The following is a 19,739-nucleotide window of genomic DNA, read 5'->3' as shown; positions in this document are numbered from 1 at the left end:
AGTTTTGTTTTGTAGATATCACTTTTAAAACTTCATACATCCATGTGGAAAGTTTTCTTGTTTTTATCAACATCATTGTTCTTCTTATTATTAATTATTTTAAAACTGTGATATCTCAAAGGCTCTTTGGCCTAGAGCCTTCAAACTTGGCCAACTTAGTCGGACAGCTGTTTGCGTCTTTTGCCCTAATATAGTGGCAATTCGTCAAGCGGATCTCCGATATTTTTTTAAACACAGAAACGTAAAACAGCCTCTCTGTTTCAAGAACTGCTTAAGGTAGAAAGCTGAGATTATGCCACAGTATAGCCTTAAGGTGGATGCAGTGCAGAAATGAATATGGTTCTAATCTGTAGAATATTCTTTGAGACCGCCTGTGGTATAAAATCGGGACTTTTCCAGATATTCCATTTTCCATTAAGGATTAAAGCTTTAGCCATCAAACTTGGTGGATTCATAAGCTGTGATGACATAAGGTGACATGCACAAGATCAGTGACCTTGACCTCATGGTCCATTTATAGCTCGGTTCCTAGCAGGCAGTGACTGTGGGAACTTTTTCTTTATCAAAATTGTCCGTGGAAAATTTTAAAGTGTTCTAGTTATTATTATTGGTTTTACTTATTTTAAAATTGCAATTTTTCAAAGGCTATTTGACCTGGTTCCTTCCAACTTGGTCAACCGAGTTGGAGACCTGTCTGCTTCTTTTGACCTAATATGGTGGCAATCCATCAACTGGATCTCCAGATATTTTACTCAGAACACAGAAAAAAGAGTCAGTCATGCTATCTCAAGAACCACTTAAGTTAAGAAGCTGAAATTTTACCATAATACAGATTGATGGTGAACGGAGTGCAGCAAGGAGTCTGGTTACAATAGGTTAATTATTCTTTGAAACTGACTTGGGTAAGAAATTAGAACTCTTCCGAATATTCTTGATGTCACCTAATTTTCCATGAAGGATTAAAGCTAGAGCCACCAAACTTGGACTTATAGACTGCAGTGACCTAAGGTAACATGCACAAGATCAATGACCTTGACCCTCCTGGGATAAAAAATTGGAACTTTTCCGGATATTCTGTACATCACCTAATTTTCCACGAAAGATTTAAGCTAGAGCCACTAAACTTGGTGGACTTAAAGATGATGATGATCTAAGGTGACGTGCCCAGGAGAAGCGTACAAGGATTCAGTTTTGTGAACAATCAGTCAAAGATGAAGGTCACAGGGAAAGGACAAATGCCAAGGTCACAGTACAAGACCAATTTAAACATTTTCCTGATGTGAATCAAACCTTGTGGTGGTCAGGCAAGAACGAAGTGATTCAGTTTTGAGAACAATCAGTAATATGTCAAGGTCAAAGCATGACCCGTGTGTCTGTGATCAAAATAACTAACACGATATTGATCTGAATTGATGATGAAGATCACTCAAGCGGTTAACCTAATGTTTTGGAGAATAGGTTAAAGGTCAAGGTCACATGGCAAGGTTAACTTGAACAGATTTTATGTTCTTTAAGCTAAACTTTGTGGAGGGGTTCAGAAGAAGAAGAAGAAGAAGAAGAAGAAGGAAAGAGATATTCGAGTCTGAGAACAGCCAGTCAAAAATCAAGATCACAAGGAAAGATCAGTAGCCAAAGTCACATAGCAAGACCAGTTCAAACAATTTTCATTTGATGTGAGCCTTACTTTGTGAAAGGATTAAATGTTAGGCAAGAAGAAAGTATTTCCATTTTAAGAGTAATTAGTGCATTAATACTTTACCACATGAGTGCCCGTCTTCCAGATATCCACCGAACTAGACCTTTAATATGGTATTAGTTATGTTCCATAGATTGCCCTAGATACTGGACATTTTTTTTTATTTTACCTGTGAAATAGGAAAATACTTCTTATATTGCACATAGTGTCATTACGATGGTTACCACCCGTAGCAAAACATGTTGACAAACGCCCCTAACGCACGTTTAATTTTTGGCGTAAGTTCAGATTCCTTACAGATATGTTATTTTTCGAGTATATCGTTTAGGCTAGGTTAGGTTAGGATAGGACAGAATAGGATATGTTAGGACGGCTTAGGTTAGGATAGATTATATTAGGTTTAATAGGTTTGGACTGCGACTGGGATTCGGCCTGGTAGGTATTCGGTGACTTTTTAGATTAGGTTAGGTTACGTTGGATCACTAGGTTTCCTATAGCTCTGAATGTTTGATGCGCTGAAGCGTCCCGTTGGCGAGATTGTCGTTAATCAACGCTTCCACCCGGTAAATATGTTGCCGCGGACGATTTGGCTGCTTCCTTGTGTACCCCCAAATAAGTATATTTTGTTTGTCCTATACACTTTTTGTATAAAAAATGAGCGGATTACTATTTGTGTTGCATACGTTACTAAAATTACTTTCCTGAAGGTGGTGAGATTGTGAAAAGACAGCTTGAATCACTGCGCCCATATGATAAAATTTTATCGTCAGTGGAAGACCACAAGGCAAAATCAAATATTCGATGCAAATGGGCGTGATATTGCACTCTTTTGCTGTTGTTCTTGTTTGTTACTGAATGAGTTTGTGTATCACATTTGTGTTATGTCACTCAGATCCATGATATTTACGAGATCTTAATGGAATCCTCCCCTGTGATGCCACTGGTTGTTTTTAGCGGTAGGTTCCGTTACCATGGATGATTACAGTAATAGCCATGGTAGTGATAATAGCTATAAGATGGGAAATGTCTGAGATGGTAATTTTAGCAACGGCATGATTGCTGTTGAATGTAATCATGAAGCGACGATAATGGACGCTGTCGTTATTGTAGTCACGGTGGTAGTGATGGTCACTCAAGTAGTTATGTTTGCTCTGCTGCCGCTCCTGCTGCTGCTGTACTTGTTGTTATTGTTATTGTTGTTGATCTTGTTTGTGGTGATGCTGTTGTTTTAATGGTAGTGGTGATGTAGTAATGATGGCAACGATGGTCAAAGTTTGTGCTGTTGTTGTGGTCATCACTCCGGTAGTGGTGTGTGTGTGTGTGTGTGTGTGTGTGTGTGTGTGTGTGTGTGTGTTGAGAGAGAGAGAGAGAGAGAGAGAGAGAGAGAGAGAGAGACTAAGAGCTGGGAGGTTGATGAGAATACACACACACACACACACACACACACACACACACACACACACACACGCACGCACGCACGCACGCAAGCACGCACACACACACACACACACACACACACACACACACACACACACACACACACACACACACACACACACACACACACACACACACTCATGGCCTTCATATATGGTGAATAAGGCCTCAGCACAAGTTCAGTAAATGATTAGGATTTAAAAAGTCTCGGAGTTGATTCAACACACCTCACGTCTGAGGAGCTGATTTTGCAAAAGAAGTAATCTGATGAAAGGAAGCTGGATAGGTACGTGGAAACCTGTGTCAGGTTCGGTATCTACTTACCGAAGTACCTGCACATCTACTCACCAGATTACTTAGACATCTTTATACCCAACTAACTGCACATCTTCCTACCAAACTACCTACATCCACTTTACCTGCATGTCTACTTACCAAAGTACATACATATTTACCTGTTGGACTACCTACATATCTACCCACTGAACTGCCAACGTATTTCCTTTCTGAACTGCTGTATCAACATATCCACGGAGTGATCTACTGTATCCCTACCACATCACTGTACCATTCTACTGTACCTACATATCTACCTCCCGAATCACTTACTACTCAGCGACTTACCTCCTTCTCTTCCCCATCTGACCCGCAGCGGGGGCCTGCTGAAGGGTTCCATGGGGTTGACGCTGATGACGCCTGCAGAGGAAGTGTGTTGCATCGCCAGGAACATAAGGCCCAGCGGCTCCTGTGACTGCCAGAATCTCCAGGTCAGTGACTCCGATTCTGGTGTGGTCTGTCTGTGATGTAATGTTGTGGTGTTGTCTCTCTCTGGTGGTGTTCCGAGGTGTTGTCTTTCTGTGGTGGTGTTCCGTGGTGTTGTCTTTCTGTGGTGGTGTTCCGTGGTGTTGTCTTTCTGTGGTGGTGTTCCGTGGTGTTGTCTTTCTGTGGTGGTGTTCCGAGGTCTTGTCTTTCTGTGGTGGTGTTCCGTGGTGTTGTCTTTCTGTGGTGGTGTTCCGTGGTGTTGTCTTTCTGTGGTGGTGTCCTGTGGTGTTGTCTTTCTGTGGTGGTGTTCCGTGGTGTTGTCTTTCTGTGGTGGTGTCCTGTGGTGTTGTCTTTCTGTGGTGGTGTCCTGTGGTGTCTTTCTGTTGTGGTGTTCTGTGGTGTCTTTCTGTTGTGGTGTTCCGTGGTGTTGTTTTTTTGTGGTGGTGTCCTGTGGTGTCTTTCTGTGGTGGTGTCCTGTGGTGTCTTTCTGTGGTGGTGTCCTGTGGTGTCTTTCTGTTGTGGTGTTCTGTGGTGTCTTTCTGTTGTGGTGTTCTGTGGTGTTGTTTTTTTGTGGTGGTGTCCTGTGGTGTTGTCTTGCTGTGGTGTATTCCTGTGGCGTCTATCTGTGGTGTTCTCCTGTTGTGTCTTTCTGTGGTGTAGTCTTGTGGTGATGTCTGTCTGTGGTGGTGTTCTGTGGTGTTGTCTTTCTGTGATATTATCAAGGGCTGTACTCGTATTCTTTCTCTGGTGTAGTCCTGTGGTGCTTTCCTTCCGTGATGTTGTTCTTGTATGGTGTTGTCCTGGGCTACTGTCCTGTGTTACTGCTCTTCTGTAATGTTGTCCGTCATGCTGTACTAGGCTGCTTTCCAGTCGTGATATCCTTCTGTAGTGCTGTTCAACTGCTGTGTTGTTTTTTGTGGTATTGCTCATAGGTGATGTGCTGTGAAGTTGTCCTGTGGTTTTTGTAGCGTTATCCTGTTGCGTTGGCCACCTGTGGTGTTCTCCTATGATGTACTTTCGTGCTCTTGTCCTTCTGCATTGTCTTTTAGTGATATTACCCTCCTGTGGTGCTGTCTTTCCCTGATGACGTCTTCATGTATGGTGCTCTTCTTGGGTGACATTCTGAGAAACTGCTATTCAAAGATGTAAGCTGTCTGTGATTCTGTCCTTTGCTGCTGGCCTGCAGTCGACCTACTGTGATATTACCTCTCTCTCTCTCTCTCTCTCTCTCTCTCTCTCTCTCTCTCAGGTGACATCCATCTTCGATGTAATTTCTTAACTGAGGCGCTATATTAACTGCAGTACAGTTTTGTCTCTATGATATTGCTTTGATTTCTGTTGCCACTGTTCTGTAATAGTGTAGTAAATTATATTTCTCTTCTTTACAAACAATCCGGCGTTGCTCTTGGTAGTTTACATTCCCTTTGGTGCTGCTGACCTTCATTACCTCCGCCAACGGAGTAGGAGGATGTTATGGATGCCTCTTTGTTTGTTTTGTCCACAAGATATCTCAAAATGTTATTGATGGATTTCAGAGAAATTTTGTGGATATGTGGATCATGGGGCAGGAAAGAACTGATTAAATTTTGGCGGTACTCTGAGCTCGAGTCCCGGGTTTGCTTGTCTATAAGATATCTCGAAAATTTATCGATGAATTTCAATTTCAATTTGCAGCTTGTTCGTTACTGTGTTGGTTATATATCTTGCCAGCCCTTGTTCCAACGCACGAGGACGCTCCCTTAGTAATACTACTTCTCGTACCCATGATACCACTTCACTCGATATAGTTTCCCGTTCCTTTAATACTACGTAAATTTTGGTAACACCTGTATAGTGCTTGCAAACATATAACAGCGATGCAATGAATATATTTCTATACAGCGTTTCCATCGTTGTACAGAATACGTTACTGACCTCAGCCTGTACATCAAAATTCTTGCATGCTTAAAGACAACTAATTGGAAACTGGCACTACAGCGTTTCCAGACCTCACCGACTTCAGACCTCCCTGTCTTTTGCCCGTCTATCAGATCCCCCGGGAGCTGACGCGTAACGCAGTGATGACGTTGGTCAAGGCCCTCAAGGCGGATGGACGACAGAACGTGGTTGGTACCTGTGGCAACGCCCCAGCCTCACCACCCACCACAACCTCGTTCTACTCGACCCTGGAAACGGTGGGAAGCAACACTGGTATTTTTTGAGTTGTCTAATCAATTAAGTTTTCATTGCATTATCATAGTGCTAAATGTTTGCATATCTCATCTTGCAAGTAAATTGAGCTCGGTATTGAAAAAAAAAGAAAGAAAGAAAGAAAGAAATTAGACCATTAATGCACACAAATGTTCGTAACATCTGCTTCTGTCCTACCTTTTACTTATCACCCCCCCCCCTCTCTTTCTGTATATATATATATATATATATATATATATATATATATATATATATATATATATATATATATATATATATATATATATATATATAGAAGAAGTTCTCAGAAAGTGATTGCTATCAAAATCGAATTACTTTATCCTTACCTTACCTTTAATCCATCCACCAAGTTTGGCCGATATCGAACAACAGGCGTTCAGTTGATTTCACCCTGTGACCTAGTCGTTTGACCTGTTGTTCTGAAAACATAATACTGTACTTTCATCCTTGACGACTCTTAAAGCCTTACACCAAGTTTGATCCAAACTGAAAAAAACATATTTAAGTTAAAATCTTGAACCATTGACCTTGCCCTGCATTCTTTACCTGTGACCGAATGTTCTCAGAACTGAATCACAAGTTTCTTTCGCATATCTCAACCTTTCCACCAAGTTTGGTCAAAATCAGATCGAAACTGAGATGATTCTACTGTTGGCCTAGGACTTACGTTCATTTTGGTTAAAAAATAATAATAATAATCACCTATTCCTCTGGTGTTGCTGAATCATTACGCAAAATTTGACGGAATTCCACGCTGTTATTTTCCATAATCTAACTAACAGACAGACAGACAGACAAACAAACACATCACAGCTAAAGAAAAACAAATCAAACTACACCAAACATATAACCCTTGTCCATTCATCCGCCAGAGAAAATATATCAAGTTGGTGTTTATATAAGCCTATCAACACAGGAACTGAAGTCGTGGTCAAAAGTCGAATGGCTCTCTGAGAAGCGCCAGGTGACTCCACAGCTAAAGTTCAACATCCAGGCGATCAACAGCTCTAAGACCCAGGACGTGGGTACCTGGACCACTCAAGGACGACTCAGCCTCAACCCGGACTACGAGCATTCACCCATCAGGCGCTTCTTCAAAATCGGCACACTCCTAGTTAGTCTCTGATGTATAAATCATAGTGCTCCTCTTTTTTAATTTCCTGAACCAAGAGTCATTTGTTGACGTTCACAAGGGTAGCTGCTTCCTTTGTCGTTTTTGTTTTTACACATAGGGAAATGATACTCCTGCAGTCATTTCCCTTCTCCTCACAGTTCATGGAGACATTGAGAGCAATCCTTCCTAACTAACCCGAAACGAACACTTGAATCTGTTCAGTGCATCTCATCCAGAGACTAGATCCATGCCACGTGTACAACACTTCCAAAATCTGACAAGACCACAGGACATGTGTATGTGACAGGCGCTGCACATCCACAAACAGTCCTCTTGTCACACAAAACACAATGCCGCCCACCTCGACCAACAACCTCCCTGGTCGCACAACCACATCCACCACAACTCAGCCCTTGTGCACAAACACTAAACCTACAATACCGACCCACACAAGGCGTCCATCACCCCGAAGATGTAGCATAAACATACTGCAATTAAATGTTGATAACCTTCGCACCAGAACAAACTGAACACTTTCATCGCGATGACAACATACATATTCCAGTCCCACAAAAAAACAAAGCTTACATGCAAACACAAAACTCCACACACCAGACAGTACTCACACATCCTCACAGTCAAAAATAATTATTATGGAGGGCTCCGTTTTTTCACCCTCACTCTTCAGCCTAAACATGCTTGATGTTCCACACCCCAAGCACCTACAGACATTGCCTCCAGTGCAGATGATATTACCATCACAACCATACGCCACATGACGGACACAGCCTGCACAGCGCAACGAGACTACCTCAACACACTTCACGGACGGGTCGAGGGTAACAGGCAAACAATCGTTCCTGCCATACCCGCTCCTACATTCATCACCAGTAGCAATCATGAACACAGGTATATCCCTTACATGACACTTAACAATTTACTTGTGCCACACACTCCTTGCATTAAGATCTGTTAGTGACAGATGACACTGGATGCAACTTGAAGGATCCGATACAAGAATTCAAGAGGTGGTGCACCCTCGGACTCAGTGCACTCTGGGCAATTAAAGCGTCAGATTCTGAACAACAAAAACAAATATTTCTCTCTATTCTACAAGCAATATTTTAGATCAGTGTCCTATGCTTCCCTGGCATGGGCCTCTATCCTAAAATCCACTAAAACACATAGCAGATCACACAGAACACTCAAGCATCATCATTGGCTGCACCAGTACCACTCCCTTAGCTTACTTACTCCGTGTTGGAGAATATCCTGACATGAGAGGCACAGTTCTACGCGGCAGTCCTCGCTATCATACATCTCTGTCTTTATATGGCACTGCCACACAACACAACTAGGCATATACAACAGTCGCCCCGCAGACATTACCAGATCCTTTTCAAAATATCCCACATCCAGACATTCCAACACAAGCAATGAAGAAAACACCTACAAAAACCTACTGATTTCATAAGCAGGGTTATACAACACCTTGATCAGAACACAACACTACAACCTCTCCCTCCCGACGTCCACCCATCAGGGGTATCATTAAACAGAGCTGATCGACCTCACCTAGCTAGACTAAGATTAGGACATCATATAGCCCTCTCAGTTACAAGCTTAGGTTTGAACTGTTTGGAATCACAGATCACACGTGCCCCGCTTGAAGAATAGGCCCCACAACATAGCCTACCTAATGGAACACTGCACAAGAGATGCCACAATAAGATGTAAACACACCACCGGTGTAAGAAAACTATGGGATAACCCAATAGAGGTAATTGCTACCTGCGATCGACTGGTCTGTTTGGCAAGGCAGACCGGGGTTGAGCTACAGTAAGAGCAACAGCACTGTGATAGTTGCCTGCACTTATATATTGTCTATACAGTAAATGTAATATGAAATGTTGGAAACAAAGTAGGGAACAGCAAATTGAGTACATCTTCTTGTTCATCAACAATGCATAATATAGGTGCTGAAATCTTCCACCCCTCTGGAGTGTGAACAGAAGATATAAATTCAAAAAATATATATTACACTAATTTTTTAGGTGATTTAGTCTTATAAGTAACATTTAAATAATTGTGACTCTTAGGCAAGACCGTGGGTGAGCAGAAAGGCAAAATCCATGAAAACGAACAGTACCGATCCTAACGACTATGAGGGTTACTGTGTAAAGCTGGCCGCCCGCTTGGCAGAGTTGATGAAATTCGACTACGAGTTCGTGTTTCCAGCAGACGGCCAGTACGGCGCCAGGCAGAAGAACGGCTCGTGGAATGGACTGGTTGCGGATCTTGCTAATGGGGTGAGTTGCATAGTTGAATTCACAAATCCTTGGCACAGTGGGTGGCACACTATATGATATGACAATAATTATGGGTGTCTGTAAGTGATCTTGTATGTACATGAATGGCTTGAGACAGTCCCTTAATAATGGTCGTGATTTAGTTTTGCTTAAGGAACTTCTGAGCTCATCTACACAAAGGTAAAAAATATATGCTGAGTCATTTCTTCTTGCTGGAACATTAGTCCTTATTAGCAAGGATCTACAGAACAATAGCAATTGATCGTGTCTGAAGAAAGATGGATACAATAATTACGAAAGTGACGAAAGTTATCCATAAGCCTGTGTTTAGGTAGAGATAACATACGATAATCAACATTCCACTTATACGAAATGAGGACTGCATTTGGAGGGGTGTGTGTTGTCGATGGCATAGTAGACATTTTAGCACGTGGGCTCCTTTTTTTTTTTTTTTTTTTTTTTTTGGCATGTCACGCTTTATTCATATAGCTATTTTTTTGCTTGTAATTTATCTGTGTCATCTGGTTATCGACGTAGCTTGCAACAGGATGTAATAGACAAACTGAATCAATGAGCAAGGGTTTTTACGACCACTCCTAGTCCGACAAGCATACGGTTCTCGTGGTGTGTTTTGAGGTCAGCCGTGCGTATAGTGGGGGATAAAAGTTTGCTTAATATTTCACCTATTCTGATTTTGGTCTGCTGGATAATACTTATAAGCTAAGTTTGCAAGTTTCTTTGTTTACAGAAAAATCTCTTTGATATAATGCGTCAGGGGGGAAAGTGACGGACACGTCCTAAATTTGTATAGACACAGTGGAACACTATGTGAAGTTTTGCTCCTGACTTTCAATCTTGAACAGGTGACAGACATCATCGTGGCGCCACTCACCATGACGTCAGAGAGGGAGGAGGTTATAGACTTCGTGGCTCCTTACTTTGACCAGTCGGGCATCTCGATTGGTAAGCTGATTCATAACAGTGTGTTCAGTGTCATCAGTATTCTGTCTGTCTGTCAGTCTGTCTGTCAAGTATTCCCGCATATCCGTGTGGAGCAAGTGTAGCGATTTTTTTTTTTTTTTTAAGTGCTTCCCTTTATTTCTACTTAGCATCTGTTTTGCGTTTTCTCTGTCTTGTTATCGACCCCTACTCTCCTCACTCCTTGTCAGGTCTCTCCTTTTCAACTTTGTTATGGAATGTAGTAATGGCATTTTAGCTCCTTTTCTTTCCAGCGATGGTAGCAGAACATAATTGCTAAAATTTCTCATCTAGAGTTCCTAATTTTAATTCTGCTCTAGCAATCGTTTTTCCACACACACCCAACCTTTTTCTATTATCCGATTACGTTGATGATGTTTGTGGTTCAGTGATTCGGAAGAGGCAGCGCGAGGAGAACCTGTTCAAGTTCATGATGGTGCTGCGTGCAGAAGTGTGGGTGTCCATCGTGGCAGCGCTGGTGGTGACCGGGGTGATGATCTGGCTCCTGGACCGATACTCGCCCTACTCCGCCCAAAACAATGCACAACTCTATCCGCCCAACTGCAGGTACTCTTTCACTACCTCATCTCTTCTCATGTATACATACATACATATATATATATATATATATATATATATATATATATATATATATATATATATATATATTGGAGAGACACATTACACGAGTGTGTACAAATGTTTTCTACGCTCCTGACCGGAAATCGAACCCCAGACCTCTAGATAGAAGTCAGGCACTGATGCCATTACACCATGGCGTGATAAAAGCTGACCCACCTGAATTTTTTGATGAACCTGGTGGATCCATTATGGGAGGATATATTTCAGTCACAACACGTAAGGATTATTGTTCAGCCCCACGCAACGCGGCAAGTAACAGAGCAGTTTTAATCTATCCCAGACACAACACGAGCGTTTTTATATGTTGGAGAGACACATTACACGCATGGGTACAAATGATTTTTATCCTGCCTGACTTTTATCTAGAGGTCTGGGTTTCCATTCCCGGTCAGGAACGTAAAAAACATTTGTACACACGCATGGTCAGCCCACCAACTGTTATTCTCCTACTTTCCTTCCGTTTTTCATACTGTTCTTCCCTCCATTCCTCCTAATTTCCTACATCTTCCTTAAAAAAAAAAAAAAAAAAAAAAAAATGTTTCTCTCAGCAATGTTACAGCATTTTGTTAACTTGCACACTGTTCACTGAACATATTACGATAATTAATATGCTGTGTTGGCATTAACAGCGTTAACAGGCACTAATGTTATATTTTACTGTCATCGGCACAAAACTTTAGTACCAGCCAACAATTTCTAGTAGAAAAAAAAAATGGCCTGCTTCTTAAAATGAGTTTTCCCACATATATATGCATGTCTAGGTATGTCGAAATGAAATGCTCTTGGTTTTGACTATCTTTTGCTTGATTATATTTTGTAGAGATAATACACCTAGATATTCAGCCATTGGCTCCCTGTTTCCGCATTTAATAAGTTGGAAGGAGAGTACTGATTTCGGAGAAACCTGAGAAGACCAGAGAAGGCAATAAAAATGACAATACAGCGTCCCAAGGATAAAGGGCAGAGATGATTGTGTGTTGGTGGGAATATACTCGTATGAGGCTCTTGAGAGACAGCGAAAATTTCAACCACAGTTAATGTGGTGAATGAGGGTAATACTGTATCAGACATAGGAAACATATCATGGAGAGAGAGAGAGAGAGAGAGAGCTGTAGAGCGTAAGCATATTTGGCAGTGAAGAAATTTAGAACGAGGCACCAGTGTGTGTGTGTGTGTGTGTGTGTGTGTGTGTGTGTGTGTGCGTTGAGAGATACTGAGCAGGAGAAGTAGTAATGGAGTGGACCTGGAACTTTAATAAGTTCAGTCAAGGAGACATGTACAGTTATTAAGGAATTTGTATGTGAAGAGCAGAGTGGCTTCAGGAAGGGAAAAGGGTGTGTAGATTGGATATTTGTTTTAAAACCTAAACTACGATGACGCCTATATACTTTATTTCAGCTGTTTCCTGTCAGTTTTATGCAAATTAGGAGAGGTTCCCCTTGGTAATATATTTAGAAACATTTCTCATTAACATTTTTACAACGATGACTCCCCTTTAACTTTATCCTTGCTACCTCCAAACGACTTTATTCAAATCAGCAGAGTACCCTCGTAATGATGAGATCAGATGACGCTTGGCAGACTTTTTGAGATCGAGGGGAGACTACTGACCGTCCAGAGTTTGTTTGATGGAGCAAAAGTAGCTGTGCAAATGGATAACATAATGGCAGAGAAATACGAGCTAAATGTAGGGCTGAAACAAGGCTTTATCATATCTCCATATCTGCTTAGTATCTATATGGATGAAGAACCAAGTGAGATGAAAACGAGAGGACTTGGGAAGGGATTGATTTTGAGACATGAAGGTGATAAGTTCGAACGCACTGTCATTTTGTGGTGGATAATAGTATTTAGGGAAGATGAGGAATGGAGTACTCAGAGTTTGATGGCAGACTTTGAAGATGTGTCTGAAACATGAAAACAGAACTGAATACAGGTAAAAGCAAAGTTGTTTTTTGAGAGAAGGGGCACTAACTGTGATGTAAGATTAAACGGTATGGATCTGGGATTGTGAGATGGGCTCAGGGATATCGGAGAAGTTGTGAGCCAAATCTGTAGCTGCAAGAATAGAGAACGAAGCAGTGACAGCATAAAACAGGGAAGGAGAGTTGTAGGTTTGCATCCCATGACAAGAAATAGAATTGTAACTATGAGAGCAAAGAAAGTTCTACGAGACATTCATATTCCGTCTTAGTGTAAGGCAGTGAAACTTTGATGATGTTTGAGAGACAAGTTGAGTGTGAGAGATGTATAGTGACTTGGTGAGGCGAGTGGACAATTATGTATGTGTAATACAGGGAGAGGTGATGGGAACATAAAGGAAAATACTCTGAGATAATTTGGCCATACAGGCAACATAAACAGTGAAAGACTGAGGTGGTGGGAAGAAGAGAGGACAGACAGTGTATTAGATGAAGAACAAAGTAGTGGAATATATGAGGTGCAATGAAGACGGGCAGTGGATTGACCATGGCTGTAGACAGAAATGTTTGTAGAGATATGTTCATATAACAGAACCACTCCTTACATACAGAACATGGCATTAGGAAACAGAATAATGTTTAAAGCTGTACATGAACCATAATACGACATTTCAACTTACCCCAGTCGTTTCTTACCATAGGAAGTTCACGCTGAAGGAGAGCTTCTGGTTCGCACTGACCTCGTTCACGCCGCAGGGTGGAGGCGAGGCTCCCAAGGCGCTGAGTGGGCGCACACTGGTGGCGGCGTACTGGCTCTTCGTGGTACTCATGCTGGCCACCTTTACTGCCAACCTGGCCGCTTTCCTCACCGTCGAGCGAATGCAGGTCTGGACTCATAGGGACGAAGGGTAGATGTAAAGCACAGTTCATACCTAGACTAAAGTAATTTTTATTATCTTGGGAGCATATAATTTGTTCAAGTTACATAATCACAGATTTCAGTTTATTGATTTTCGCTTCAAAATCTGATTAATAATTGCTTCTGGAATATCATATATAAGTGGGGCGATAATCCGCAGCATCCTGAGTTTACAGTTTCAGTAATTTACATGAGTAATGTAAGGGGCCATAAACATCTTCCTTTAATGCTGCTGGAATTCTAGATGCGAGGTGTGTGTGTGTGTGTGTGTGTGTGTGTGTGTGTGTGTGTGTGTGTGTGTGTGTGTGTGTGTGTGTGTGTGTGTGTGTGTGTGTGTGTGTGTGTGTGTGTGTGTGTGTGTGTGTGTGTGTGTGTGTGTGTGCGTGCGAATCCCTTCACTCCAATAACGTATTTTCAAATTCTAACTTTGGTATCTCCAGAGGAGTTTAATCGACCAAGGAGAGACTTTTCTGACAGAAGAGGTTAGACAAGAATTTTATATACTTTATCATTACACGAGGTCTCTACAAAGATGAATACCATCTACTGGAGGTGGCAAGAATGAAATACAGTAAAACATACGTCATCGAAGAGTGGGCGTTGAGACTCAACAGGCACAGTTACAACACTGTACAAGACTAAGAAACGAGTGGGTTATTTGAATGTTTAATTGTGACTGAATTATGTTGTTGGTTAGTCGTAGAAAGTATGTGGGTCGTGGATGGCTCCATGGTGAAATCTGGAATAAGTAAATAACTACCACAGCAGTGTACCAGTAGTTACTATAAACAGGTACTGCGGGTCCAATGTAGCCCGTGAAAGTGCCTGTAGGAATATGTTTTTTCATGCTGTCCCCCCCCCCCTTTTTTTTTAGGCTTCTAGTAGCAGTCTGTTACTGACAGTTGTTTTTGCTGTGCTTGATTAAATAAGTTAGGGCTAGGGGTATGACATTGAGGAAGGAAGTTGATATGGATGATAATGGGCATGAAACGTGGGTTTGGATAGTGAGTAGGGAAGTAGTGGAATCGGATACCATGCTTCCAATACCATATGGTTTCCGTAAAGGAATGAAATGAAAAATGAGTGTGTGGGCCTTTTCACAGAGTAGTATGGTGACGGTTCATCAAAACTGAGTTCCTTTTAACTTGTTTCTGCGTTCTATTCACCTCAGTTATTATTTTCATCATTCGTACACAGGTTTTCACAATTATAAATAAGAAACTACAATATAAGGAAGGAAAAAGTAAGAGAATTATCATCAAAACGTCCAGTGAAGTGGGACATGCATTCATTCAATCATCAATCTGGCCATCAAAATTCTCGGTTATACATGACTAGCGAAATTATCCGCACTTAATAGGTTCCCACACCAAAGTGTAAACAGCTATTGTATTGCCTTCCTTTACTTTTTCCACCAAACACATCCTTCAGCTTAGCACCATGTCTTTATTTCTTCACGAGTTCGCGCCAAACTTGGCAGTCCTTGCGCCAATAGCCTCTTCCATTTTTGTTTATTCAGGCTTTTTAAAGGGATTTATGCGGTCAGACGTCGAACCATTGTTACTAACTGTGCAGGGAGGTATTTGTCACTAAGGATCCAAACTAAGTCAGTTACAATTGAAGGGAAGGTTAAAGGAACCTGAACAAATAACCTTACGTTATTTACAATATCTTTGCACAGCTAATCACAGAACTAGGTTCTTTCAAGTATTAAACAGGTGCACAGTGGGACGCACTTAAACTAGCTGAGTCGCTTACAGGCTTACTCAAGTAAGATCAGTCAAGTACTTCTGCTAATAGAGTACACTAGAAATGGGAACAGTTATGTTACTAGGCTATTGTGTAAAAGTTAACATGTATAAGAATTCTTAACTTACAGTACGACGCGTTGGTGCATTTCTTATACTGTGTCATTAGATAAATTAAGATGAGTAATTCGTAAGAGGCTTGACTGGAAGTGAGTACCTCTTCTAGTTCTAATTACTCTTGATAAACCCAGGTAGCCATGCCTCCTCTCCCCTACAGACAATAGGGCTAATCACTTTCAATCGTTTCCTTAAGAAGGTGGCCACAATAGGTTATTCTTGCTAGGGTTGACTAAAGCATTCCATGGGGGCGGTCCCCCACCAATCATCGCTTCGGTCAGACTCCTCCTCCTTTTCCCTGATTGTAACCGGAAACGGGTTGCCCTTCCCAGATAAAGGTTTCGCTACACCTCCTTTTCCCTGATTGTAACTGGAAACGGGTTGCCCTTCCCATATAAGGGTTTCTCACTTATCATCATCGAAAGGGAGCCTTCCAGACCAGACCACAGCTGAGCAAACACCGCGGGGTGAGAATCTGAGCCGGGGGTCAGCTGAGATATGTATCGGCTAGAGTAAACACAGCGTCTAGTCTCATAGTAGTGGCCAGTAATAGTGAGCCGGTGACACCATATTAACACGAAAATTTTGCGATCCTATGTGTTTGTATATTTATTATTCATCATGACAGTTTGTACATAAGCATATCAGTGTATTTTGGCTGTGTGGAGACCGCCTGGCATTCCCTGGGAATGTTGACAATCTTGTTTCCTTCAACTTGATAAGATGTTCTTGCAACAACTGTAAGGTACAGCTATTTCACTGATCGGCACATAATAAAGGGTTGGAAATCTTTTTATGGGCATCCCCATACATACTTCATCTATCCAGTTCTCTTACAGTTCAGTTCTTCTTATTTTTCATCGTCAATGCCTCTCTTTCTCATACATTCACCTTCATATTTAGCCACCTTCTTGGCTTTCCATTCCTCTCCTTCCCTCAAGTTCTCTCAGATAATTCTCTTTCGCCAACATCATTACATCTACCCTGTGTTGATCAACATGTTTCATTATTCCCCATCTTTCACGAATCTATTCAGTCACTAGAACCTAAATTATCAATCCTATTTCTTACTTTTAATATTCATGTCATACTTGTATATCCCACAGTCATGTTAATGTGGGTTTAGCATACAATCTTGCTGGTCGTCTTGAAGCGGTTCTACTCAGGTTAAGGTTCTCTTCGGAGACATTAGCACCAGCTACATTTCTTCCTTGATCCACCAATCTCCACTTTTCACAGTTCCCTCTGTTTCCTATGGTTTCATTAAGATATTCAATTCTTTCATCACTTAAATTCTTTTTTTTACTCACCAGTACATCGCATTATGATACATTTCCTTGATAACCTTTATTAAACTCTTATCGACATCCAAATGATGTGATGAGTAAGCTGGTGATCGTAAGAACGCGGGACAGTCTTGGTGATGAAAAGTTTAAGGATCTGAATTCCTTTGGAACCGCCTTCTGTGCTGTTACATCGACATACTATAATAATATCCCTACTAATACCATCTCACCAGTCCTCATTAATGTAGCTGTAGCCAAGCTTCTTATCGGCAGGAGAGCAGTTAAAGTTGGGGTCGTGACGTATATCCGTTGGTACTTGGGAGGACTGCTTGGTGCGAGGATATGGATGGCCTTGTTTATGCTCAGGGTCGGACACATAAAAGAAAGCCTTTCAGACACTGTCGCTCACAAACATCTATGATCTCTGAATCAAATTCCAAAGACCTCAACTTTTGTCAACAAGCAGCACATCATCATCTTCATACATCATTCTGAACAGTTGTCTTTTACCATTCCTCACGAAGTTCTCTCTCTTGTGCGCGAGGCAAGCAGACAGTTCAAAGGAGCAGTGACTAATAATAAAGTCATGATAGAAAAGAGATGAAGATGCAAATGTGCAGTGAAGAAATAGATGTTGAAAGAAGCCTGGGAGACGAGGAGAGGTAATGAGACGAAAAGCCTTTGACTCCGCGTTATTGAGAAGAGCTGTATGTGGGGAGCCTTCCAACATACTAAAGTTGTACGCTACACAGGGGCGAATAAAACAGGGGCAAAGAAAAAAAAAAAAAAAAAAAGGTTACTCTTACTTCAATCAGAATTATGAGCCCAGTCAGACATTAAGTGTGCCGTAGCGTCATCCTTTGTTCGTTGAAGTAACTCCTGAGATGAACGCTATTTGAAGTGAATGGAAAGGCGAAAGGTGGGGTCGACAACGTATGAGTGGATAGGGTAAGATGAACAGCTTATATGGTGACAGGACAGAGTCCAGAGGAACAACACAATTGATGGCTCTAGGGGAGGAACGGTGGCCGTCTACCACAGCAGCTATAGAACAATCAGAAGCGAAGCTAATGAGGACACAAGAAGGATAGAGACAGTAATAGGGCAGTTTGAAAATTAAAGATTCATGCCAGACTCGATCGAAAGTCTTGGAGATGTCAAGCGCAATGGCAAAGCTTTTGCCAAATTCCCGAAAGGAGGATGACCAGGGATCTGAAAGGAAGGTGAGAAGATTGCCAGTTGAGTGTCTCTGTCGGAACCCATTCTGGCTATCAGAATGAAAGCTATGATAGGAAAGGTGCTTTATTTTTTTTTTTTAACAATAGATTTAAAAACTTCAGAAGTGCAGGATATTAAAGCAATTGGGCGATAGCTAGAGGGCTGGGAGTGGTCACCCTTCTTTGGAACAGGCTGAATGAGAGCAATCTTCCAATAAGGAAAGATTCAAGTTGACAGACAAAGGCAAAAGAGTTTGCCTAGGCAGGGTGAAAGCACTGAAGCACAGTTCTTGAGAACAACAGGACGGACCCCATCACGCCGATATGCCTTGTTAATATTGAGGCAAGTGATAGCAGAAAGCACATCAAGTGAAGAAATTCTAATGTCAGCCATGAGGAAGCCAGAGGGGGGAAGTAATGGAGGAAGGACACCGGCACTGTCTAAGGTGGAATTGAAGGAGAAAGTCTGAGTGAAGAGTTTTTGGTAAACCCATTTCCACTGAAGACTACTGGTACATCTGAAAAGACGTGGTGAGACTTAAAAAAAAAAAAAAAAAAAAAGTCAACCAGATTCGAAATGTATTTCATTAATGGATGTAGCCTGACTTTGATTTCTCTTAAATCTAATATGACTAAACCTGGTCTGAAATGACATAACTTGACCTCATTTGACGAAGGCAGACCTAAAGTGATCAAACTGGGTCTAAAAATGGATGATATTAAATAAAAGTACAGTATATGTAATGTATCGTTCTCTGTGCAGATGATATTACATAAAAATGTGATGAGTATATGACAAATGTTGTCAGTAGATCAGAATGTCAGAATTACTCTGACTGACGTTGGATTAATATTGATTTATCTACTTTGAACTAAGGTGACCGAACTAGATATGAAGTAGCCTGAACAGATATAAATGGATCTAAACCGAAATGGTCGGTTTTAAATTAGTGTTAATGGACCTTAATGGATTTTAAATGCGTTAATTTTACTAGAATTAGCCTAACTGAACCTAAATCCTGACCTAGATGGTCTAGGAATACCTTGGGTAGGCCCATATAATTTTAACCTCTTTCTGCTGAAAAAAAAAAAAAAAAAATGCACCCGTCTTGAGACTAGAGGGGAATCTGTGATTTTTATCTGTTTTCAACAGTTAATAACTCCGAAAGTACATAAACTTTATTAATGTAATGACTTGGTACCATTAAAAAGCACAACCCTGTAGCTGAAAGATACTGTTAAACTGAGGACACTAAGTCGCCTGAAAGCGAGGTGATGTCGAGCTAAATGGAGGGAACTTCTGTGATGTCTGCCAAGTGAGATATGAAATTTTTGCTTGTGTTAAAATAGTAGTTTTGGAAAGTACTCACTCAGTAATAAC

General features: G+C 41.3%; 1 protein-coding gene across 1 annotated transcript in view; it reads left to right on the top strand.

The window, feature by feature from the left end:
- Ir8a (Ionotropic receptor 8a) overlaps window positions 1–19,739 on the top strand; it is a 180,433-nt gene that overhangs the window by 103,134 nt on the left and 57,560 nt on the right. The window contains exons 6-12 of the mRNA XM_080282267.1: window positions 3,786–3,900; window positions 5,926–6,069; window positions 7,023–7,220; window positions 9,320–9,529; window positions 10,393–10,492; window positions 10,897–11,074; window positions 13,773–13,956. Coding sequence (XP_080138393.1) covers window positions 3,786–3,900; window positions 5,926–6,069; window positions 7,023–7,220; window positions 9,320–9,529; window positions 10,393–10,492; window positions 10,897–11,074; window positions 13,773–13,956 — 1,129 coding nt within the window. The remainder of the gene's footprint in view (window positions 1–3,785; window positions 3,901–5,925; window positions 6,070–7,022; window positions 7,221–9,319; window positions 9,530–10,392; window positions 10,493–10,896; window positions 11,075–13,772; window positions 13,957–19,739) is intronic.

Source organism: Coenobita brevimanus, chromosome 93 (assembly GCF_032717465.1).
Source record: "Coenobita brevimanus isolate Jiangsu-jjx chromosome 93, ASM3271746v2, whole genome shotgun sequence".
Classification (NCBI taxonomy): domain Eukaryota; kingdom Metazoa; phylum Arthropoda; class Malacostraca; order Decapoda; family Coenobitidae; genus Coenobita; species Coenobita brevimanus.
This window is presented reverse-complemented; position numbering and strand designations above follow the sequence as displayed.